Source organism: Calypte anna, chromosome Z (assembly GCF_003957555.1).
Source record: "Calypte anna isolate BGI_N300 chromosome Z, bCalAnn1_v1.p, whole genome shotgun sequence".
Classification (NCBI taxonomy): domain Eukaryota; kingdom Metazoa; phylum Chordata; class Aves; order Apodiformes; family Trochilidae; genus Calypte; species Calypte anna.
In genome coordinates this window covers 2,380,653-2,406,150 of record NC_044274.1, presented here as the reverse complement: position 1 = coordinate 2,406,150, position 25,498 = coordinate 2,380,653, and the positions used below count along the sequence as shown (strand labels likewise).

At 50.8% G+C, this 25,498-nt stretch overlaps 1 protein-coding gene across 1 annotated transcript in view; it reads right to left on the bottom strand.

Annotated features, from left to right (window-relative positions):
• Positions 1–25,498, bottom strand: part of MYO5B (myosin VB) — a 123,142-nt gene that overhangs the window by 64,348 nt on the left and 33,296 nt on the right. Inside the window, exons 5-10 of the mRNA XM_030467534.1 lie at positions 16,357–16,513; positions 14,510–14,653; positions 12,702–12,783; positions 9,660–9,767; positions 5,375–5,484; positions 3,211–3,476 (exon numbers count right to left, since the gene is read on the bottom strand). Of these exons, the coding sequence (XP_030323394.1) occupies positions 3,211–3,476; positions 5,375–5,484; positions 9,660–9,767; positions 12,702–12,783; positions 14,510–14,653; positions 16,357–16,513 (867 nt within the window). The remainder of the gene's footprint in view (positions 1–3,210; positions 3,477–5,374; positions 5,485–9,659; positions 9,768–12,701; positions 12,784–14,509; positions 14,654–16,356; positions 16,514–25,498) is intronic.

Genomic DNA, 25,498 nt, shown 5'->3' with positions numbered 1-25,498 from the left:
TCTGCCAGAGAGGTTTCCTAATGAGGGAGCAGTCTGGTCACCAGCTCCAGATGTGTCCCCACCAGGAGGTCCTCCCTGCACAAAGTTTCTGCACTTAGATGACATCCTAATGAGAAAAGACAACCAATGGCTGTTTGCTTCCTCTTCAGAGAATCACAGAATGGTTTGAGTTTGAAGGGACCTTCAAGATCATCCAGTTCCAACCCCCCTGCATGGGCAGGGACACCTCCCACCAGCCCAGAAACTCATCCCTGTGAGGGTGCTGAGCCCCTGTGCCAGGTTTCCCAGAGAAGCTGTGGCTGCCTCATCCCTGGCAGTGTCTCAGGAAAGGTTGGATGGGGCTTGGAGCAACCTGGGCTGGTGGGAGGTGTCCCTGGCCATGGATAAAAGTTGGAATGAGATGATGTTAAAGGTCTTTTCCAACTCTGAATATTCCATGATCAGGTGTTGGTTGAGGAGAAGCTCAACATGTGCTGGCAGCCCAGAAACCAGCCCTGTCCTGGGCTGCATCCCCAGCAGGGTCAGAGAGGGGATTGTCACCCTCTGCTCCACTCTGGGGAGAACACCCTGGGGTGCTGGGTCCAGTTCTGGGGTCCCCAAGCCCAGAAGGAGATGGAGCTGTTGGAGTGAGTCCAGAGGAGGCCCTGGAGATGCTGGGAGGGCTGGAGCAGCTCTGGAGCCAGGCTGAGAGAGTTGGGGTTGTTGAGGCTGGAGAAGAGAAGGCTGCAGGGAGAGCTTAGAGCACCTTCCAGTGCCTGAAGGGGCTGGGGAGGGACTTGGGACAAGGGCAGGGAGGGATGGGATGAAGGAAAAAGGTTTCAGAGGGGAGATTGAGATGAGATATAAGGAGGAAATTGTTGAATTTGAGGGTGCTGAGCCCCTGTGCCAGGTTTCCCAGAGAAGCTGTGGCTGCCCCATCCCTGGCAGTGTCTCAGGTCAGGTTGGATGGGGCTTGGAGCAACCTGGGCTGGTGGGAGGTGTCCCTGACCATGGAAAGGGGGTGGGAATGGATGAGCTTTGAGGTCCCTTCCATCCCAAACCAGTCTGAGGTTCTATGCCCAGACTGAGGTTGCCATCACCCCAAGCCCCCACATTGCTCATCCCTCAGCTTTGAGACCTCAGCATCCCCTTCTGAAAAGCACTTAGAGTCTCTTCAGAAGACCTGAGTTCTACACAAGTGTTGTGGCTTGGAGCACAGACCTCCTTCCCCTTCAAACCTGCCTCTTTTCATAGCACCTCCATGTCCCTGTGGGAAAAAAAAACCCTGCTGTACTCTGTGGTGACAGCACTGAAAGCAGGAGCTGGCCCCGTGCTGGACGTGACACAGACCTGCAGCTAAGGGAGGGGTTTTTTCCACACTAACAGGTTTTCAGGCCCAACTTAATCTTTCATGAGTGTTATCCTCAAGTCTCCTTTTCTTCAGCCTTCTGAAAGACCACAGTTGAGTTTAGAATTGACAGATTTTTTTTCTCCTGCCCTGCTGTCACCCACACGGCTCCATCTCCAAGCTTTATTCACCAGATCCCAGCCTGAAAAAACCTCTGTTTGTAGGAATGCTGGTGGGGAAAAAGCTTTTCCAGCTCATCCCCTCTTCAAACCAGACTCTGCCAATCCCAGCTGGTGATTTGAGATCTTCCAGGTACTGTGCTGACTACTTAGGGGACAGACTTGCACCTCAGATGGGTGAGGGACTGGTTCCTGGAGCAACTACAGCTCATCCATCCCACATTCCCCTCAGGAACAGGAGCAACTGAGCATCTCAGCATCTTGAGGGAACACAGCAGCTCACTGCTGATCCACTTAGAACCACAGAATCACAGGGAAAGAACCTTTCAGAGCCATCTAATCCACCCTCCTACAGTGAGGAGGGACATCTGCAACTGGTCCAGCAGCTCCCTGCCCCTGAGGCTGCAAAGCTTTGCCCTGGGTTACACTACAGCTTTTTACACCTTTACACAGGTTCCTAAAGTCCTCTGAAGTCTCTTGGTGCACAACAGCTCTGCAAGAGTGGTTTCAGAGATGAAAAGGTGAAGTAGAGAATCATAAGGGGTTTGGGGAGGAAAATAACTTGAAGAGCATCAAATTCAACCAGAACTGACCAGGTCACCACTGCCCCATGTCCCTCAGCACCACATCTCCAGGGCTTGGAAATCCCTCCAGGAATGATGGAGACTCCAGGCCCTGCCAACCCTTGCCAGGGAGAAATTGTTCCCCAGCTCCAACCTAAACCTCCCCTAAAGGCTCAGTGGAGGCTTAGGAGATGCCACCTGTCCCCATGGGGGTCCTGAGCTTGCTGTGCCACCCTGAGCTCTGCAGCCTCTGCACTTGGCTCTGGAGTGGCTCTGAGCACAGTTCCACTTGGAGGGATCTCATCAGGCTCTGCAGAGAGTCACACAATCCTTGGGCTTGGAAAAAAACCTTGGAGAGCATCAACTCCAACCCTTAACCCAGCACTGCCAAGGCCACCACTGCCCCATGGCCCTCAGCACCACATCTCCAGGCCTTGGAAATCCCTCCAGGAATGATGGGGACTCCAGCCCTGCCCTGGGCAGCCTGGGCCAGGCCCTGACAACCCTTGCCAGGGAGAAATTCTTCCCAAGCTCCAATCTAAACCTCCAGCTCAATTCCTCTTCTCCCATCCCTTCTTCCTTGGGAGCAGAGCCCGACCCCCCCTGGCTCCAACCTCCTCTCAGGGGCTTGCAGAGAGCCACAAGGTCTCCCCTCAGCCTCCTTTGCTCCAGGATCAACACCCCCAGCTCCCTCAGCTGCTCCTGGGCAGACTTCTGCTCCAGACCCTTCCCCAGCTCCATTCCCTTCTCTGGACACACTCCAACCCCTCAATGTCCTTCTTGTCCTCAAGAGCCTAGACAATTAATTCCACAGCAATCCCAGGCAGAGCCAAGCACCACCTCTGGTCTCCACACCTGCAACTTTACACCTTGGCTCAGCTTTAGATCTGATGTTTTATAACAGAAATGGGAAAGTAAGCAGCATGGGAGGGAAACCCCAAAAAGGCAGTGCTCAGGTGGATCTTCACACACTGGTCAGCATAACACAACTCAAAGGAGGCTCAAAACAGTGAACCACCTCCAACTGCACTTTATTTTCCATCCCTTTCTATTATTCCCACCTCCCTGCCAGAAGCCAAGGTTGAGGAGATAAATTACAAAGGACAAATTTAACAGCCCCAGGTGGGGCAAGAGTGCTTACCCATAGATATCCAGCACCCCAATGAAGGAGTGCTGCTTGCTGGTGGTGTGCAGGGCCTTGTTGATGTGCTGCACAATCCAGTTGAAGAGCTGGGCATAGATGTGCTTGGCCAGGGCATTCCTGGCATTGACCACTTGCTGCACAGACATGTTCTTCACATAGGTCTCAGCTGTGGTGATCAGCTTACGGTGGCAAAGCCAGTGTTGCATCTGGCTGTGCTCCACCCCCAGCAAGCCACAGAAGTTGTTCAAGTGCTCATCTTTGTCCTGAGGGGAAAAAGAAGGAAAGTCAGCAGGTTGGTGACACTCCAGAAGTGGAGATTTTAACACCGGGTTCCCCAGTTGGTGCAAGGAATGAGCAGCACCGCAGAGAGTTGCTCTGTGGTTTATAGGAAACAGAAGCAATGAGGACTGATCCAGCTGCACCAGGAGGACATGGACATGGAGGAAACAGCTCATGTAGAGCTCTGAATCTCTGATTTCTTCTGCTCTGGCTATCCTTTAGGGACTTAATAGAATCAAAGAATTATTTGGGTTGTAAGGGCCCTATAAAAGCCATCCAGCCCAACCCCCTGCAGCCAGCAGGGACACGCTCACCTAGATCAAGGTGCTCAGATCCTCCTCAAGCCTCACCTTGAACATCCCCAGGGATGAGGTTGAACATCCCCAGGGATGAGGTTGAACATCCCCAGGGATGGGGTTGAAACATCCCCAGGGCTGAGGCTGAACATCCCCAGGGTTCAGGTTGAACATCCGCAAGGATGAGGTTGAACATCCCCAGGGATGAGGCCTCAACCACCTCCCTGAACAACCTGGTCCATTGTTCCCCTGCCCTCATGGTACAGAACTTGTTCCTAACATCCTAAATCTGCTCTTCTTTAATTTAAAACCATTGCCCCTAAAGAGGCAACAATCACAAAGAGAAGATTCCCTGTGTTTTTGCCAAGAACTCTTTCTGCTTTACTCCTCCTCAAGCTGCAGCCACATGCTCCTTCAGAGTGACTTGAGTGAGCCTCAAGTTAAAGCTCCTCCATTACACCACACAGTTTCCCAACCAACGCCATTTGGAATGACAGAGAGGCAGAATGGGCATTACCAGAAAGGGATTGGGGTTTGGCCTGCTGAATAAAATGAGATGTGAAGTCCATTTTCTCTGATGCATCTCATTTTTCTCCCCCTTGGACTAAGACAAGCCTCCAATTCTGCTCTGACAGCAGGTGCTGCCTTTTGAACAGCAAGAAGTTGATTTCTATCTCTTCAGTGTAATAACACCTATCTAAAGGAGGGAAATTATTTGCAAGGTAGCAAGGCTGGATGGCTTTGGGGGTGGAAAGGAAAAAGCATTTGAGAAGACCTCTAGGATGCATTTTTGCTGCAACAGCTTTTTGAATCTGGATTCCAAGCCACAACAGGATTGATTTAATAGCATGCAATTAAATCTGGAGGTAATTAAACACCACAAACTCCACTAAAGATCTCAGCGTTGTCAAAGCAGACCAGTTTTACAGACCTGTGTTGCCAAATATCAAGCAAATTACCCCCAGCATCCAACTAATTGCACAGCACAGTGCCTCAAGGGTGATCAGAACCAGAACCAATTTTAATCCTTTAATTAGGAACAAACAACCCAGGCTGGGATGCAAGGGAGAACTGACACTGTTTTCCATGTCATCTCTTTTTTTATTGCCTTGAACAAATAGTGAAACAAAACCCCAACAAACCCACTGAGGCATCTTTAGTCTTATTTATTCTTGGTGATTAACTACGTGTTGCTCCTTGGAATACTTGGTGGCTGCCTTGCAAGCAGCAGCTCTGTGGCTTTGCCTGTAGCAAAGTGGTTGTGGAGCATCACACCTTCTGCTGGTGGAAATGTGTTGGGATTTAAAGTTATAAGTGACCTCTGAATCATCTTGTTTGTGGAACTAGGGGATTCTTAAGGTCCCTTCCAACCCAACCCATCCTATGGCTGCATAAAGAGGTGGGATAGCAGACTACCTCCCAGGCATAACTTGGTTTTGATGTGTTTTTGGAAAAAAGCAAAGAAAACCAAGAGGGAAAAAGCTTTCCACAAAAAGATACTGCTCTGAAGGTTCAAGACATGCCATGTGGCCCGATTTCTGAGCAAACAAAGCACCCCAAGTGCCTCTTTCTTGCCAGTGACTCACCGAGACGCTGCAGGATTCACCGTCTCGTTCTGCGTGGATTTCCAAGTTCCCCAGGTGCAGGATGGCAGCAATTATCCTAAAAATGGCTGTCTGGTGAGACTCCTTCACTCCTGTGGGGACAATTCAGAGGTGACTGTCACAAGAGAAAACAAACTGTCATTTGTAATTTCTTTGAAACCACCTGAAGTGGTCGCTTGCCTTCCCAAGCTGTTGGTTTCCAGAACTCTCAGCCCTCTCCCAAGAAATCCATCATAGGATCACAGAATCATAGAATGGGCTGGGTTGGAAGGGAGCTCAGAGCTCATCAAGTCCAACCCTTGATCCACTCCCCCCGTGGTTCCCAGCCCATGGCACTGAGTGCCACATCCAGGCTCTTTGGAAAGATCTCCAGACACGGAGAATCCACTACTTCCCTGGGCAGCCCATTCCAAGGGCTGATCACCCTCTCCAGAAAGAAATTCTTTCTCAGCTCCAACCTAAACCTCCCCTGGCACAACTTGAGACCCTTTGTGCCCTCTTGTCTTGCTGAGAGTTGCCTGGGAAAAGAGCCCAACCCCCCCCTGGCTCCAACCTCCTTTCAGGGAGTTGCAGAGAGTGATGAGGTCTCCCCTGAGCCTCCTCTTCTCCAGCCTCAACACCCCCAGCTCCCTCAGCCCTTCCTTCCTCCCAGGAATTCTGCTGGATCCCTTCCCAGCCTCCTTGCTCTTCTCTGCACCTGCTCCAGCACCTCAAGCTCCTTCCTGAGGGACTTGCTGAGGGGCCCAGAACTGGACACAGGGCTCAAGCTGTGGCCTCCCCAGGGCTGAGCACAGGGGCAGAATCCCTTCCCTGGACCTGCTGGCCACGCTCTTCCTCAGCCAGCCCAGGATGCCATTGGCCTTCTTGCCCACCTGGCCACACTGCTGCCTCCTCTTCAGCTTCCTGGCAAGCCAGACTCCCAGCTCCCTTGCTGCAACCACTCCCTGCCCAGCCTGGAGCTCCCCAGGGGCTTCTTGTGGCCAAAGTGCAGGACCCGGCCCTTGGAATCTTCAACCTCATCCCCTTGGGATCAGCCCAACTCTCCAGTCTCTCCAGGTCCCTCTGCAGAGCCCTCCTGCCTTCCAGCTGATCCACACTTCCCCCCAGCTTAGTGTCAGCTGGGAATTTCCTGAGGATGGACTCAATGCCCTCCTCTAAATCCTCCCTCAAGATATTAAACAGCACTGGGCCCAACACTGATCCCTGGGGGACACCACTAGTGACCGGCCGCCATTTTGATGCAGCCCCGTTCAGCACCACTCTCTGGGCCCGGCCCTCCAGCCAGTTCCTAACCCAGCACAGGGTGCTCCTGCCCAAGCTGCGGGCTGACAGCTTTTTCAGGAGGATGCTGTGGGAGACGGTGTCAAACGCTTTGCTGAAGAAACTCCTTGCAAAGCCATCACTCAAAAATGACCACAGAGAAGATCCCCACGTTATTTCTTTACCCACCCTGACCAAATTTGCTGATGACACCAAACTGTGGCCAAGTCAACACATCAGGGGTCCATCCAGAGGGACCCTGGCACGCTGGAGAAGTGGGTTCAGGAGTTTTCATGAAGTTCAACAAGGCCAAGTGCAAGGTTCTGCACCTGGTGGAGGCAATTCCATGCATGGATGGAGCTTGGGAAGAGAAAGGATTGAGGACAGCCCTGAAGAGAAGGACTTAGGGGGGGATGATGGACCAGAAGCTCAACCTGAGCCCCCAGTGTGTGCTTGCAGCCCAGAAACCAACCATGTCCTGGGCTGCATCAGCAGAAGCACAGACAGAAGTCAAGGGAGGGGATTCTGGGTCCAGTTCTGGAGTCCCCAACACCAGAAGGACACAGAGCTCCTGGAAGGTGTCCAGAGGAGAGGCACTCAAATGCTCAGAGGGCTGAGCACCTCCCTGGGAAGCCAGGCTGAGGGATTGGGCTTGTTCAGCCTGGAGAAGAGGAGGCTCCCAGCAACCTTCCAATATCTGAAGGGGCTCCAAGAAAGCTGGAGGAGGGCTTTGGACACAGGGGGGTAGGGAGAGGAGAAGGGAAATGGGTTAAAACTTGGAGAGAAAGGGGAGATTGAGGTTGGAGATGAGGAAGAAATTGTTGAATGTGAGGGTGCTGAGCCCCTGTGCCAGGTTTCCCAGAGAAGCTGTGGCTGCCCCATCCCTGGCAGTGTCTCAGGTCAGGTTGGATGGGGCTTGGAGCAACCTGGGCTGGTGGGAGGTGTCCCTGACCATGGAAAGGGGGTGGATCTTGGTGATCTTTAAGCTCCCTCCCAACCCAACTGGTTCTATGATTGGTTGCACAGTAATTAGAGGGTTTAATCCTATTGCAAACACACACAAAACCAAGGGTGCTGCTCTGTAATGACCCAAGAGGGTCAGAGCTGGAGGGTGCAGCTTTTAGAGAACAAGGAGCCTCCTGTCTGCCATGTCAGGCAAATAGCAAGATCTTGCTGACAACTCAACAGGAGAAACTACAACTCCTTGCAGGCATCCCCCTAACAGACCAGAAAATTCACAATGCAGGACACCTCCAAGCTGCTGCCACACCAAGTCACCAGGGAGGTGGTGAGAAGCCCTCTCACAGTCCCCAGGGTCTCTGCAGGAGCCACATGGCATGGGCATTCACTGGGGGTGTAAGATATTTTGGTCTGATATATTTTTTCTGGGAGGCTTTTGCAGGCACTCCCAGCAGGAGCTTTGCTCAGCATCCACCTGCCCACAGCCTTCTTGCTGTATCTTGTGGTTTTTTTACATCCCACCTGGGTTTCTCTGCCCTTTTTTTGTGTCCAGTGTTGATGTCCTAATTATCCACCCAAGGTCTGAGACATCACCTGCTGGTTTCTGAATGACCAAGAGCTTCCCTTTCTCTCTCTTGGGACTTTTTCTGTTATCAGCACAGCAAGCAAAGTTTCAAGGTTACTAAAAGAAGCAGCACTGGGCTGTTACTTGGAGCTCTTAATTGGAGTTAAGCTTGGCTGAGGGTGGAGATTTGCAGCTCAATCTGACTTCTCCTTCTTAGTGACACAAAGGCAAGACTATAAAGTGTGGCAGCAATTTCACCCAGCCTTGAAGAGAAGCAAAACAGAGCTGAAAACCACTGCAGGAAAATGAGAAAAGGCAAAGGAACCATGAGAAGAGCAGGAAAATATCCTCAGAATTGGCAATGGAAAAAGACAGGGACCAGCAAGGGGACAGGAAATCTTCTGGAGGAGGTAAAGGGAACCCAAAGTGAGACCAAAGGGGGTGGGGAGAGGGTCCTCTGGGGATTAAGAGTCCTGTGGGCAAGCTCAGAGCACCTGGAGGCCTCTAGTTGTGAGGAGTTAACAGGTAGAAGTCACCCAAGCCAGTCAAGAGGAAGGGAGAGACAAAATCCCCCAAAAGAAAAAGAGATTGAGCCCATCTAAAACAAAAGTCACCCAAGCCAGTCAAGAGGAAGGGAGAGAAAATCCTCAAAAGAAAAAGAGACTGAGCCTATCTAAAACAAAAAGAGACCAATTGAAGGGAAAATCTTGCAGTTGTAACACTTGAAATGAGTCCCCCTGTTTGCTGTGGTTGGGATACTGGGGGTGGGAGGGATTTCACAGCTGCAAAACCCACGAGCTCCTCTCCCAGCAGCTGAAACACAACAGGGAGACACTGAGATTGACCAGGACTGAAAAACTTGGTTTTAGATAAATGTTAATAAACTCTGGGCAAGATTTTCCCTGCAAAAGTTGTTTCTTCTTTTCCAACAATCTCTGCTGAGGGCAGTCCTTGGGGCACTGTGGAACCCCCATGGGCAGGGGTGGTTGGTGCAGTGGCAGATTTTAGAGCTGGCCATGGAAAAGTTGGCCCTAGCCCAGCAGGGATGTGCTCAGCTCATTATTCCCAGGAATCAGCTGCTCAGTGCAAGCCTGTGATGGTTTGAGAAGTTACATCACCCCTCAACCCAAATACAGCTTGAAGTGCAGAGTAAAAGCTCTTTCCCTGTCTGCAAATAGGGTAAGGAAGAGCAAGTCAAAGCCACAGAAGAGCTCTGGCTGCAGAATGGTTTATTTTGGGTTTTTTTTTTTTTTGGTTTCTCTTCTATTCACTGCCCTCCTCCAATTCCCTGCCACTTGGCAGAGAGCTGCAAGAAACACTTCTGCAGCTCACACTAAAGGATGAGGTAAAGCCAACTAGGTCATATAGGAAGATGGATTTACAGCTCTTAGGTACAAGAAAGCTACATAATTCAGGCAAAAGACTGAAAAAGACTTGCAAAAGACTTCTGTTGGGAAACCTCCAAGCAGAGGAAGCCCTTACCTAGCAAAGTGAAGGCATGCCTGGTTTTCTCAAAGTCATCAGCATCATCCACACCATCAATTGATGTGTCACCTCCCTGAGAAGTGTAGAAAAAGTCTTCAGCACATGCTAGAAAGAAGAAAAAGAAGAAAATCCATCAGCAATTTGAAGCAGGAAAGGGGTGCAAATACAAAACGAGATGGTAGGGTTTTTACTTGCTTTAAAAACCACATGCAATCACCCTGTCTTTAAAAAGAAGTTATTTTTGAGGCTAAAACCACTCAGAAATGCACCCAAGGCTGCCAGGCTGAGTCCCAGCAGAGTCCATCCCACTCAGAACCAGTTCTCAGCACCAGGTAGGAGAAGCTCCCCAGGAAAAGCTCAGCCAGATGGTTTTAACACACTCAAACATATTTCTGAAAGTATCACAAAAAGAAAAGAGAAAACCAGCTGGCTGGGTGTTCCATATCAGCCTGCTGGCAACCTTTAAAAATCACTGCAATCTGCACTGGGTTTGGACTCACACATTGTCACCAGAAGGTCCCCAGCCCTCCCCAGCCCTCCTGCAGGGTTTTGCATTAGCTGCACTTTCAAGCTGTAAGAAAAAAATGTGTCAAAATGTGGCATCCAAAGCCCTGGGACTGGGAGGTTTCAGGATTGGGAGGTTTCAGTAATCTGCTGCTTGCCAGAGCAGTGGGAAGAAGGAGCAGAAAATGCAGTGAGGGTCAGAAAAATCATGATGTCCACCCTGGTGTCCCCAGCACAGCAGGAGCTTCTGTGGTGAAGCCACAAGATACATCCAGAGCTGGCACCAATTGATGGAAGCAGGACATCAGCCTCTAATTTTAACCCGCCACATTGGGATCTGTTTCTTCCTCAAGTCACCTCTGGTATATCTGATTCCAATATTTATATTTTAATATGTGTGTGATGTTTTTAGTAAGCACAAAACACCTCTGAGTCACTGCAAAAAAATAAAACCTACCCCCTACTTTGCACCATGGCCTGGACATCATGAAGTTAGACACCAAGGCACCACTTTGAGACACCACCTTTCAAGACAAGTATTTCCTTTCCAGTTTCAAATCAAGAAATGTTTCACCTTTCTGGGCCAGATTTCCCAGAAGGGTGGGAAATGCCCCATCCCTGGAACCATTCCAGGTCATTCCAGGGCTCTGAGCAACTTGACCCAGTTGCAGATGTCCCTGAAGTTGGACTGGATGGCCCTGAAAGGTCCCTTCCCACCCAAACCTTCAATGATTCTATGCTTCCATTTCAGCACCAACATTTGGTTAACATGACCAATGCACTTAATTTCACAGAATCACAGAATCATAGAATGGGCTGGGTTGGAAGGGAGCTCAGAGCTCATCAAGTCCAACCCTTGATCCACTCCCCCCGTGGTTCCCAGCCCATGGCACTGAGTGCCACATCCAGGCTCTTTGGAAAGAGCTCCAGACACGGAGAATCCACTACTTCCCTGGGCAGCCCATTCCAATGGCTGATCACCCTCTCCAGAAAGAAATTCTTTCTCAGCTCCAACCTAAACCTCCCCTGGCACAACTTGAGACCCTTTGTGCCCTCTTGTCTTGCTGAGAGTTGCCTGGGAAAAGAGCCCAACCCCCCCCTGGCTCCAACCTCCTTTCAGGGACTTGCAGAGAGTGATGAGGTCTCCCCTGAGCCTCCTCTTCTCCAGCCTCAACACCCCCAGCTCCCTCAGCCTCTCCTCATAGGGTCTGTGCTCGAGTCCCTTCACCAGCCCAGTTGCCCTCCTTTGGACCTGCTCAAGGACCTCAAGCTCCTTCCTGAGGGACTTGCTGAACGGCCCAGAACTGGACACAGGACTCAAGCTGTGGCCTCCCCAGGGCTGAGCACAGGGGCAGAATCCCTTCCCTGGACCTGCTGGCCATGCTCTTCCTCAGCCAGCCCAGGATGCCATTGGCCTTCTTGGCCACCTGGCCACACTGTTGCCTCCTCTTCAGCTTCCTGGCAAGCCAGACTCCCAGCTCCCTTGCTGCAACCACTCCCTGCCCAGCCTGCAGCTCCCCAGGGGCTTCTTGTGGCCAAAGTGCAGGACCCGGCCCTTGGAATCTTCAACCTCATCCCCTTGGGATCAGCCCAACTCTCCAGTCTCTCCAGGTCCCTCTGCAGAGCCCTCCTGCCTTCCAGCTGATCCACACTTCCCCCCAGCTTAGTGTCAGCTGGGAATTTCCTGAGGATGGACTCAATCCCCTCCTCTAAATCATCAATGAAGATATTGAACAGAAAAAGTCCTTAACATGAGTCCAGAATTACCCAAAAGCTCCTCTCTACATCTACCACTCCTCTTCAGCCAGGATGGAAACCTCTGCAAGCCTCTGAAGCAGCAACCTCCTCCATCTTGGGATCACAACCTGCCCTCCACACCATTTCAAATACTTCAAAGCATGTTTTAAGCCTCAATTCTCTTTTTTAAGCACCAGCAAATAACAGAGATCAAAAATTAATTACACCACATCTCTGCATCCCCTGCTGCAAGTGAAAAACCTCTTATTCAGGTGAGGTTTTGCTGGAAATTCAGAGGAAAAACTCAGCTTGGGAGGCATCCAGTTACCCATTAACAGCCAGCCTAAAAAGAGGATGGATTTAAAGGACAAAGCTGGAAGACACCAGCCAGACCATCCCATACTCAAATCTCATTTAAACAAAAACCTTTGTGAAAGTTTCCTGCATTATAAACCCATGACCTCCCTGCACCAGCTGGCATCTACCACAGTGTGTAGGTTCTGCAGGCAGTTCCTACAAAACCCATAGCTTCCTCCCAGCAACTCCAACCTTCTACCCATAAAACAGAGCTGCTACCACATCAGTTTGGGGTATTCTAAACCACAAACCACAGTCCAGCAGAGAGGATGAGTGTTGGTGTCTTATCCACAGTGTATTCACATCCCTGGAGATGTCACAGGCAAACCCATGCACCACTTGGGCCAAGAGATCCTCTCAGCTCATCTCCCTTTATCTCCTCCCCAAAAATATTTTCCTGCTGCCATCAAACCCAAACACCTGGAAGGCTGAAGTACTTACTTAGTCCAAGGTCTTTGAATTCTGGAAGACTTGCTGAGGCACAAAGTTGGTAGAAGATGTGGTAGTTCCGTTCATCCTCTGCCTGTGGGGTCAAATGCTGAGTTAATGGAAATAAAAGGAAGTCACAGCAACATTCCCACCCTCAGCTCAGTGCCTGCTGAGCCTCAGGTCACCCTGACCCCACTCCCAGCTTCCCACCATCACTAAATCATCCTTGGTGTCACTAAGGAGATGAGGAATTTGTTCCATCTGGGTAACAGGAGGTGCTGAGCCTCGCCCTGACCAAAATTCAGTCCATCTGGCAAAGGAAATAAAGAACTTTAAATCACCTTCCACACTTGATACCACTCTGGAAAAATGGGGCTAAGTTCACCTGCAAGCACCACATTGCAAATAAAAAACCAACAGCAGTATTACAAAAAGTGTCCCATGCAAGTGGCTTTGGGTTTAGGACTTTGGGGGTTAGGTGGGACTTGTGTGTGTAAGGAAAGGAAAGAAGTTTTGAAGGCACAAGATGGCTTGTGCTGGGCCATGCACAAGAAACCCATGGGATGGGCTATAGGAGAGACATCAGCCTTCTCTGCCTCCCTTCCACCTTCTCAAAATTTAAGGTTGTTCCTTGCAATTTGTTCCTCCTGGCTTTTGATATTCCACCAGAACGAGGTCACCAGGTTGGGTGCAAAAGACTGTGCTTGAAAGACACACCTGGAAGCCCTGTCCACCAAGAAAATGACTTATAAAGCCATATCTTTAATCCAAAGAAAAGACCCAGACTATTAAATTCGTGGTGTACAGCAGCCAAAAGAGAGACAAGCTGCATCAGAAGCACAGCGGTCAAGGAAGGGGATTCTGCCCCTCTGCTCTGCTGAGACCCCTCCCTGCAGTGCTGGGTCCAGTTCTGGAGTCCCCAACACCAGAAGGACACAGAGCTCCTGGAAGGTGTCCAGAGGAGCCACTCAAATGCTCAGAGGGCTGAGCACCTCCCTGGGAAGCCAGGTTGAGGGATTGGGCTTGTTCAGCCTGGAGAAGAGGAGGCTCCCAGGTGAGCTCAGAGCAACCTTCCAATATCTGAAGGGGCTCCAAGAAAGCTGGGGGAGGGCTTTGGACACAGGGGGGTAGGGAGAGGAGAAGGGAAATGTGTTAAAACTTGGAGAGAAAGGGGAGATTGAGGTTGGAGATGAGGAAGAAATTGTTGAATTTGAGGGTGCTGAGCCCCTGTGCCAGGTTTCCCAGAGAAGCTGTGGCTGCCCCATCCCTGGCAGTGTCTCAGGTCAGGTTGGATGGGGCTCAGAGCAACTTGGGCTGGTTGTATTAAAAAATGTATTAAAAATGTATTAAAAAAATTAAAAATGTACTAAACCTCCCCCCAAATATACTGTGGAGCCAGGCTGAGAGAGCTGGGGTTGTTGAGGCTGGAGAAGAGAAGGCTGCAGGGAGACCTTAGAGCACCTTCCAGTGCCTGAAGGGGCTCCAGGAAAGCTGGGGAGGGACTTGGGACAAGGGCAGGGAGGGATGGGATGAGAGGGAATGGTCTTAAACTGGAAGAAGGAAAATTGAGGTTGGACATTGGGAAGAAATTCTTGAATCTGAGGGTGCTGAGCCCCTGTGCCAGGATTCCCAGAGAAGCTGTGGCTGCCCCATCCCTGGCAGTGTCTCAGGTCAGTTTGGATGGGGCTTGGAGCAACCTGGGCTGGTGGGAGGTGTTCTTGACCATGGAAAGGGGTTGGAACTGGGTGATCTTTTCTATCCCTTCCAACCCAAACCAGCCAGGGATTCTATGAAGAAGGCAAACCAGCAGAATTCCTCACCTGGAACACAACTCTGGACTTCTCCAAGAGGTAGGTCCTCATGTTGGCCCCAATGATGTGGTACTTCTTATCGAAGCCGATCTGAATGTACTTCCCGAAGCGGCTGCTGTTGTCATTCCGTGTGGTCTTGGCATTCCCAATTGCCTGGAGAGAATGCCATGAAACATGCAGTTTTCACTTCATTTGGAAAGCTATTTACATATGTAAATTTATAATCAAGCATTCTGTAAATAGACAGGGGAGGCTGTGGGAAAAAACCCTCCTCAGCTGAAACAGGGAGAGCAGCTGAGGCCAGCAAAGCAGCAATGGGATTTTGGGCAGGGTCTGGATACAAACACTCGTTTCTGGATTTATGGGGGTTTCTTCCATAAAAAGGCTTCAAATATGTGCCACGTTTTCATTAATTAGAATTTTAGATTGTCCCAATATTTATTCAACCAAAAGTCAACACCAGCAGCTCTCTTGGGAGGGGACATGGGTGATGAAGGCCTGGGAGAAGCAGGGAACTCCCTTCTAACTTATCCAGATGTTCAGGCTTTTCCTCATGAATTTGGAGACATGGGCAGAGTCCCCTCGTGCCTCTCCAATGCCTCCCTAGCACTGTCACTGACTGATGGAGTCTCCATCATTCCTGGAGGGCTTTGCAAGGCCTGGAGATGTGGTGCTGAGGGCCATGGGGCAGTGGTGGCCTTGGCAGTGCTGGGTTAAGGGTTGGAGTTGATGCTCTCCAAGGTTTTTTTCCAAGCCCAAGGATTGTGTGACTCTCTGCAGAGCCTGATGAGATCCCTCCAAGTGGAACTGTGCTCAGAGCCACTCCAGAGCCAAGTGCAGAGGCTGCAGAGCTCAGGGTGGCACAGCAAGCTCAGGACCCCCATGGGGACAGGTGGCATCTCCTAACCCTCCACTGAGCCTTTAGGGGAGGTTTAGGTTGGAGCTGGGGAACAATTTCTCCCTGGCAAGGGTTGGCAGGGCCTGGAGTCCCCATCATTCCTGGAGGGATTTCCAAGCCCTGGAGATGTGGTGCTGAGGGCCACGGGGCAGGGGTGGCCTTGGCAGTGCTGGGTTAACAGTGGGAATTAATGATCTTCAAGGCTATTTCCAACCACAACCATTCAGTGATAACATCTCCTGTGCTTTGATTCCTTGGCTATAAAGCAGAGGTTATATCTCCAATTTCCTAGGAGGGACATCCCACATACCTCAGCACTAAGGACCATGTCACCACCCACACATCTCTCTACTCCATTTTTATGCTTAAACCTGAGGGAGTTTTGCAAACCCAGAAGTTCTCTTTTACTGCTTTTGCGTGGGCAACCTTCTCAGCCTCTTCCAATAAAGACAGAGAGGTTCCCTGAGCAATGGGAACACCTTAGAGAAACTTCCAGTGCTTGAAGGGGCTCCAGGAAAGCTGGGGAGGGACTGTGGAAAAGGGCATGGAATGATGGGACAAGGGGAAATGGCTTCAAACTGGAAGATTTTGGTTAGGCATTAGCAAGAAAAGATTTGATGTGAGGGTGCTGAGCCCCTGTGCCAGGTTTCCCAGAGAAGCTGTGGCTGCCCCATCCCTGGCAGTGTCTCAGGTCAGGTTGGATGGGGCTTGGAGCAACCTGGGCTGGTGGGAGGTGTCCCTGCCCATGGAAAGGGGTTGGGATAGGATGAACTTTAAGGTCCCTTCCAACCCAACCCATGACTGATATTTTTGCATTTTCAGACCACCACGAGGCTGCTGTGAGGCTGCAAATCAGGTCTGGCTCACAAACCCCTATGGTTCTCACTGGTTTTGTGACTTCTGGAGAGAGACACAGTGATCTCTGCAAGCAGGACAAAGGCAATTCTGCAGCTTTTACCTCCATAATTGGGCTTGATGCAAGGACTTTGGCTTCAATGTTGGTCTCACTGGCAGAGCCACCAACGGTTGCGAAGAAGCGCATGGCATACTTGGCAGAGACTGTCTTGCCAGCACCTGACTCCCCACTGACAATGATGGACTGGTTCTTCTCATCCCTGTTGGGGCAGAGAAGAAAAGCTTTGGTACATTCATCCATTTTCTTCTTGGAGTTCCTTCACATCATGCAAAGACCTTCCCTCACCACATGCCTCCATCCCCCCTGGCCTTGTTGCCACCTCCAGGATGGGTGTTGGGTTTCTTTGGGAATCTGCTGAAATAATTGTGGGGAACAAAGCTGTGACACAGCTGAAATGGAAAGGACAATTTGAACATCATCAAGTGTCCCCTGAGGTCAGGTTGGAAGTGCAACCTGGGCTGGTGGGAGGTGTCCCTGCCCATGGAGGGGGCTGGAACTGGGTGAGCTTTCAGATGCCTTCCAACCCAAACCATTCTATGATTGTATCTCCAGAACATCTCCAAGGCTTTGCAGAGACAACAGAAATCCCAGACTGGTTTGGGCTGGAAGGGATAGGAAAGATCATCAGATTCCAACCCCTTTCCATGGGCAGGGATACCTCCCACCAGCCCAGGTTGCTCCAAGCCCCATCCAACCTGACCTGAGACACTGCCAGGGATGGGGCAGCCACAGCTTCTCTGGGAAACCTGGCACAGGGGCTCAGCACCCTCAAATTCAAGAACTTATTCCCAGTGTCCAACCTCAATCTTCCCTCTTCCAGTTTAAGAACATTCCCCCTCATCCCATCCCTCCCTGCCCTTGTCCCAAGTCCCTCCCCAGCTTTCCTGGAGCCCCTTCAGGCACTGGAAGGTGCTCTAAGGTCTCCCTGCAGCCTTCTCTTCTCCAGCCTCAACAACCCCAGCTCTCTCAGCCTGGCTCCAGAGCTGCTCCAGCCCTCCTATCACCTTTGTGGTCTCATCTGGACTTGCTCCAAGATCTCCAAACACAAAAACTCTGCAATTTGGCCATGGAGAGAGAGAGACAAGAAGCAGCTAAATGATTCCCAGACACCACTCTTACACTTTCAACAAAATCCACAAGCATTCTGCAACACCCCTCCATTATTACACGGTTGTATCTTTCAGGGATTGATCCATCAAGTCCATCTTAATCCATCCCTTAGATATACCACAGCATCCACCAGCAGTTTGGCATGAGGAACCACCAAGCACTCCAGTTTTCAGGCAGTTAAAGCAGAAACAGCAGCTGCGAACTGAGGATGCTGTCAACCAAAGCCTTCCTGATGGCTGAGTCACCTGGGGTGGGGACAGGCTGGGCATCTCACCAAGGACTTGCTAAGTCATGGTTGCCAGCCCTCCACAGCTCTTAGCCAAGCTCCCATGATTGTCCTGCAGGATCCAGGCACAGGGATGCCAAGAGGCTGGTCTTGCACCTGCAGGATTCCATGGATCTGCAAGAAAGCTCTTTTTGTAGCACAAGCCACCAGACAGATGAACCCAAAGGAGAAAAAGCAGTGCCAGCTCCAAAGTGAGGAGCCACAGAATTCTTCTGGCTGGAAAAGAGCTTGGAGATCCAGTTCCAAAGGGAAAAGAGTGGAAAAGACCTTGAGGATCAAGTCCAACTGTTAACCAAACACCACCAGGGCCACTGCTAAACTATGAGATGTCCTCAGCACATCTGCACAGCTTTTCATCTTCCTTCCTCTTTCCTGGAGGTGTTTAAGTCCCAGAAGTAGAATTATGCTGGATAAACCCAGAGCAGGTGTTTCCAGACAGGTGATTTATCATCATTAGCTCTCTGGTTCAAGTAAGTGAGAAGTTTCACCTCTGCTTTGATCATCTTTGTGGCCAAGCACTTGCTGAGTTCCAGCAGTCAATGTCCCATCTTGGCCAGCAGTAGAATAGGCATAAAACTCAAGATTGGCAGGAAAAAACAGAGAGGTTTTGGATTATCCTTCATTGGAGGTGAAGGAGAAGCAGAAAAAAGAGGTGACAACCAATGTATCTGCCAACAAGTGTGGGGCCTGAAAAAGGAGCTCTGCAAATATGTAAAGATTGTTGGGGGTTTTTTTGAAGCCAGAAGATGAAATCTACACCTGTCTGGGAAAGCCTCTTCCACTGAATGAAGCCAATAAGGCTCAAAAAAGAGGAATTCTGCACTCCTTGGCATCCAATCAGAACTGCTACGAGGTACTGCTCTGCAAACTGGTTTTTACCTGTCTGAAATCCATCATGAAGACCTCTCACTACCAATTTTAACCTCAGTTATAACTTCTCCATATCAACAATCAGCATGTCAGCTGGCTGGTGACACCAGGCAGAGACCAACCCACCAATGAGCCTATCCAAGGGGTTCTCCAGACCCAAACTCCACAGGCTTCAAGTCCCTTTTAACTGTCTTTTAGGTTGTAACCCCAGTGGTTTATCTCCCTCTGTTTTTTTTTTTTTTTTTTTTTTGAAGTACCATCATTCACCCATGGCCAAACCCATTTGGTGCTCTTGCAGTTGCTCTGCCAGGTCATATTTTACCCCCAGTTTCTCCAAAATTTGCCCTAATGCTCCATGAAATGGGCCTGCTGGGTTCACTGTGGCACAAGAAAACTTTTGGAGTTGTAATATATTAAAATCAAATCAGAATAAAGCTGCTGGCTTCCAGGCAAGTCAACCAGGCCACTCAAACTCCTGAATCTTCATTGATGTGTCTCTTCTGTTGGGTTTGGGTTTTTTTGTTTTTGGATGGAAAATGCATGTTATCATAGAATCATAGAACTGGCTGGGTTGGAAGGGACATCAGAGATCATCAAGTCCAACCCTTGATCCACTCCCCCCGTGCTTCCCAGCCCATGGCACTGAGTGCCACATTCAGGCTCTTTGGAAAGAGCTCCAGACACGGAGAATCCACTACTTCCCTGGGCAGCCCATTCCAAGGGCTGATCACCCTCTCCAGAAAGAAATTCTTTCTCAGCTCCAACCTAAACCTCCCCTGGCACAACTTGAGACCCTTTGTGCCCTCTTGTCTTGCTGAGAGTTGCCTGGGAAAAGAGCCCAACCCCCCTCTGGCTCCAACCTCCTTTCAGGGAGTTGCAGAGAGTGATGAGGTCTCCCCTGAGCCTCCTCTTCTCCAGCCTCAACACCCCCAGCTCCCTCAGCCTCTCCTCACAGGGTCTGTGCTCAAGTCCCTTCACCAGCCTGGTTGCCCTCCTTTGGACCTGCTCCAGCACCTCAAGCTCCTTCCTGAACTTCCTGAGGGGCCCAGAACTGGACACAGGACTCAAGCTGTGGCCTCCCCAGGGCTGAGCACAGGGGCAGAATCCCTTCCCTGGACCTGCTGGCCATGCTCTTCCTCAGCCAGCCCAGGATGCCATTGGCCTTCTTGGCCACCTGGGCACACTGCTGCCTCCTCTTCAGCTTCCTGTCAATGCAGACTCCCAGGTCCCTTTCTGCCTGGCTGCTCTCCAGCCACTCTGTCCCCAGCCTGGAGCTCCCCATGGGGTTGTTGTGGCCAAAGTGCAGGACCCGGCACTTGGCCGTGTTAAACCTCATCCCATTGGAATCAGCCCAACTCTCCAGTCTGTCCAGGTTCCCTCAAGACATTTCTTTCCCACCTTCAGGAATAAAAGCCTTGAGGAATAAAGGCTACAAGAGCCTTGCCTTTCTCTGACATCCTAATTAACCAACTGCTGGTGCCAGCTGGGAAAACCAAATTATATCTTCCAGGGTGGCTGGTAGCAAAGAGGCTGCTCAGGGAGCAGAAAATGGTTAAAACCAGGCAGGGCTTCTTTGTATTCAGCATGGAATGAAAAAATACTCAAAGGTTTGGCCATAGTGCAGGTGCAGCTGTTTGAAATACAGTCAATTTTGGCAGCTTCAGCACAGGAAAAAATTATTATGGAGATGAAGCCTGGGTAAAATGAAATGTTAAGGGTGAACAGTGGCTCTGCTGCAGCCTGGCAATGGTGTTACAGCTTCTACTGGGGTCTCTGTGGTTCCTGTGCCCCTCAGGGATGTCACCACGTCTTGTCATGCCACTCCAATGTGCATCAGACCCCTCCTCCCCCTTGCAAACAGCTCACAAGATACACAAACATGGGCACACAACGTGCTGCCCCTCATCCAGCCCTGGGGATTCAGCTTCAGTGATGCTGTCCCCACCATGTGCCACTGCTACAGCTCAAGGGTCTTCAATGCTTTTGTTTCTTCTCCTGGAGAAGCTTTCCAAGGCGATCCCAGCAACCTGGGCTGGTGGGTGTCCCTGCTCATGGCAGGGGGTTGGGACTTTATGAGCTTTAAGGTTCCTTCCAACTCAAGCTCTTCTTTGATTCTATGAGAAAGAAAACCATGACCTGAGCTCCAGGCTCCATCCATCACCAGCAACCTGGGCTGGTGGGTGTCCCTGCTCATGGCAGGGGGTTGGAACTGGATGAGCTTTAAGGTTCCTTCCAACTCAAACTCTTCTTTGATTCTATGAGAAAGAAAACCATGACCTGAGCTCCAGGCTCCATCCATCACTGATGTTCACAAAGCCATGGAGGTCCAAGTCCAACCCAGAACAAAATTCAGGAGTATTTCTTATAGATGAGGGGCAACAGCACCTCCAAAGTTGAGGGCTGAGGCAGATGGACTGCCTGTGCCATCTGAAGGTTTTGCTTCGCTTGGCTATTTCTGTGTAACCCTTTCAAGCAGGAAAACCTCCGCAGAAGCTGCTACAGAGGTAAGTTTTGGGTTTTTGAGGTTTTGTAGATATGTGTCATGTGTGTAGATGTGTGTTATGAGCAACACCCATCAAGAGTCTCACTCTTGGCCACAAGCACAGCATGAGATGGGCAAAGTGCCCAGCCCAGCATGACAAACAAAGAGTCACTGGAGTTTTCACAGGAGGAGAAAACCACCAGAAAATCATCTGGGTGGGAAGGGACCTCTCAAGTCCATCCAGTCCAACCCCTGGGATATCTCCAACTGGATCAGGTTGCTCAGAGCCCCATCCAACCTGACCTGGAATGGTTCCAGGGATGGGGTGTCTACCACTTTTCTGGTCATCCTCTACCAGTGTCTCACCATAAAATATTTCTTCCTTCTTATATAGTCTAAAAGTCCAATAGATAACAGAGAGGGTTTTTTTAGGCAACATCTAAGCATAAAAAAGTCATCTGTCCATGAAGAGAAAGGGCACTTAAACCAAATACCTGGCTTGATTAGGAGAAGCTGCTAATTCTCAGCTTTTGCATGGAGGAGATAAATTTCCCTGCTTGTTTAAGCTGTCAAATGTCATTGTCAGATATGATTTCCCATCAATTGATGCTGTGAAGTCAGAGCTGAGCATCCCTGAAAAGTCCTAATTGCTGAGAGAGGAATGACCAAGCCATGGGAATAGCAAAGGGCTGAAGCCAAGGAGAGGGATGGTTCCCAGCACATCCAGAAGAGCCAGGGGACATCTCAGTGCTCATGGCTAATTCCAAGATCCTTTGCCTTCACCACCACTGCTTGAAAGCAGAAGGACAAAGAGACCTCAGATCTTCTTCAAACCCAAATCCCAGTCTGAATTTTTCCAATGTGAGCTTTTCCTTAAAGCAGGAAATCATAGAATCACAGAATCATAGAATTGGCTGGGTTGGAAGGGAGCTCAGAGCTCATCAAGTCCAACCCTTGAACCACCGTTGCAGTTGCTAGACCATGGCACTGAGTGCCACATCCAGGCTCTTTGGAAATAGCTCCAGACACGGAGAATCCACTACTTCCCTGGGCAGCCCATTCCAAGGTCTGATCACCCTCTCCAGAAAGAAATTCTTTCTCAGCTCCAACCTAAACCTCCCCTGGCACAACTTGAGACCCTTTGTGCCCTCTTGTCTTGCTGAGAGTTGCCTGGGAAAAGAGCCCAACCCCCCCCTGGCTCCAACCTCCTTTCAGGGAGTTGCAGAGAGTGATGAGGTCTCCCCTGAGCCTCCTCTTCTCCAGCCTCAACACCCCCAGCTCCCTCAGCCTCTCCTCATAGGGTCTGTGCACGAGTCCCTTCACCAGCCTGGTTGCCCTCCTTTGGACCTGCTCCAGGGCCTCAGTCTCCTTCCTGAACGGCCCAGAACTGGACACAGGACTCAAGCTGTGGCCTCCCCAGGGCTGAGCACAGGGGCAGAATCCCTTCCCTGGACCTGCTGGCCACGCTCTTCTTCAGCCAGCCCAGGATGTCATTGGCCTTCTTGGCCACCTGGCCACACTGCTGCCTCCTCTGCAGCTTCCTGCCAAGCCAGACTCCCAGCTCCCTTGCTGCAACCACTCCCTGCCCAGCCTGCAGCTCCCCAGGGGCTTCTTGTGGCCAAAGTGCAGGACCCGGCCCTTGGAATCTTCAACCTCATCCCCTTGGGATCAGCCCAACTCTCCAGTCTCTCCAGGTCCCTCTGCAGAGCCCTCCTGCCTTCCAGCTGATCCACACTTCCCCCCAGCTTAGTGTCAGCTGGGAATTTCCTGAGGATGGACTCAATGCCCTCCTCTAAATCCTCCCTCAAGATATTAAACAGCACTGGGCCCAACACTGATCCCTGGGGGACACCACTAGTGACCGGCCGCCATTTTGATGCAGCCCCGTTCAGCACCACTCTCTGGGCCCGGCCCTCCAGCCAGTTCCTAACCCAGCACAGAGTGCTCCTGGCTGAGCCATGGCCTGACAGCTTTTCCAGGAGAATCCTAGGGGAGACGGTGTCAAAGGCCTTGCTGAAGTCCAGGCAGACCACATCCACAGCCTTCCCCTCATCCCCCAGGCAGTCACCCGATGATAAAAGGAGCTCAGGTTGCTCAGACAGGACCTGCCCTTCCTAACCCCGTGCTGGCTGGGTCTGATCCCTTGCCCATCCTGCAGGTGCTGTGGGATTGCCCCCAGGATGAGCTGCTCCATGACCCTGCCAGACACTGAGGTCAGGCTGACGGGCCTGGAGTTTCCTGGGTCCTCTTTCCGGCCCTTTTTGTGGATTGGTGTGACATTCCCCAACTTCCAATCATCTGGGATGTCCCCAGTGAGCCAGGAGATACAAAATACAAATACAAATCCATGAGAAAGGACCTGGAACTTCTAAGGTTTGTTTTCATACATCTTCATAGGATAGTTTGGGTTGGAAGAGACCTTCAAGATCATCAAGATACAAGCCCTCTCCATGGACAGGGACCCCTCCCACCAGCCCAGGTTGCACAAAGCTTTTTCTTCACTAAACCACCACTGGCTCCAAGCAAACCACTGCTCAACTTCATCTTGACCTCAGCATCCAGATCAAAAACACTTGCTCTAAAACCACAGCTCCTATGAGAGGGAAAAATATCCAAAGGAAAGGAGGGCAGAGTCAGACCCAGGGAACAATTCTCAGGGGTCACTCCAGCTCTAATCCCAGCTCTGACACTAATTCTCCAGGCTGGGGGAATAAGTCAATGAATCCATCTGCATCTCCAGTGTGGAAATCACATTTAACCTATTTCTTTGGGGATGTTGGGAGGATTAATGTTTAGAGAACAATCTGAAGATTAAAAAAAAAAAAAAATTCTTGAAGTACCATAGTTTTGACTCCCTCCCACCCTGAGTGTTAATAACAAGAAGGAGAAACTGAGAGGGTCCAACTCTGCTTTTGTGAAGACAAAACTCAGAAGAGCTGCTTCCAAAAAAGACTCCTCATCCGCAGAGCAGGACAAGCAGAATTTGGAGCAGCTTCTTGTACAGCCAGAGATCCACACAACAGAATTATGGAATCTTTTTGGTTGGAAAAGGCTTTGAAGATCAGCCAGTCCAACCCTTGACCCAGCACTGCCACAGCCCCCCACTGCCCCATGGCCCTCAGCACCACATCTAAAAGGCTCTGAAATCACTCCAGGAATGATGGGGACTACCTGAAGCTCTCCCATGCCAGTGCTGTGCCACTTCTGGAAGGGATCATAGAATCATAGAACGGGCTGGGTTGGAAGGGACCTCAGAGCTCATCAAGTCCAACCCTTGATCCACTCCCCCCGTGGTTCCCAGCCCATGGCACTGAGTGCCACATCCAGGCTCTTTGGAAAGAGCTCCAGACACGGAGAATCCACTACTTCCCTGGGCAGCCCATTCCAAGGGCTGATCACCCTCTCCAGAAAGAAATTCTTTCTAATATCTACCCTAAACTTCCCCTGGCACAACTTGAGACCCTTTGTGCCCTCTTGTCTTGCTGAGAGTTGCCTGGGAAAAGAGCCCAACCCCCCCCTGGCTCCAACCTCCTTTCAGGGACTTGGAGAGAGTGATGAGATCTCCCCTGAGCCTCCTCTTCTTTAGGCTGAACACCCCCAGCTCCCTCAGCCCTTCCTTCCTCCCAGGAATTCTGCTGGATCCCTTCCCAGCCTCCTTGCTCTTCTCTGCACCTGCTCCAGCACCTCAAGCTCCTTCCTGAACGGCCCAGAACTGGACACAGGACTCAAGCTGTGGCCTCCCCAGGGCTGAGCACAGGGGCAGAATCCCTTCCCTGGACCTGCTGGCCACGCTCTTCCTCAGCCAGCCCAGGATGCCATTGGCCTTCTTGGCCACCTGGCCACACTGCTGCCTCCTCTGCAGCTTCCTGCCAAGCCAGACTCCCAGCTCCCTTGCTGCAACCACTCCCTGCCCAGCCTGGAGCTCCCCAGGGGCTTCTTGTGGCCAAAGTGCAGGACCCGGCCCTTGGAATCTTCAACCTCATCCCCTTGGAATCAACCCATGTCTGATGGGTGTCTGGTTTCTGATTAAAGCTGCTACCAAACACCATCATTCTTAGCCCAAATGATCCCAAAAAGACAAAAAAAAAAAGGACCATTTATTGAGCCATTTCTCCTCTGCTGCCTCTCATGGCAGGGAAAGAAGGAGCAGAGGGTTTTCACTATGGTCCTAAGTGTTACGTGGAATCTATCCCATTTTTTTTTCTTTTTGTCACCTCTGGAGAAGTTTAGAGAATCTCAGACTGGTTTGGATTGGTTGGTAACATCTCTAATAGTATCTGGAGACACCACAATGACAGCACTGCCAAGCTGAGGTAGGGAGAAGAAAACTGGGGCTGCAGACATGAAGGGAAACATCTGACCTGTAACTCCAGTCCCCAAAGGCCACCACGGGAAACCTGCAAACTGTGGTCACCTCCACAGAGCTGGCAACAACT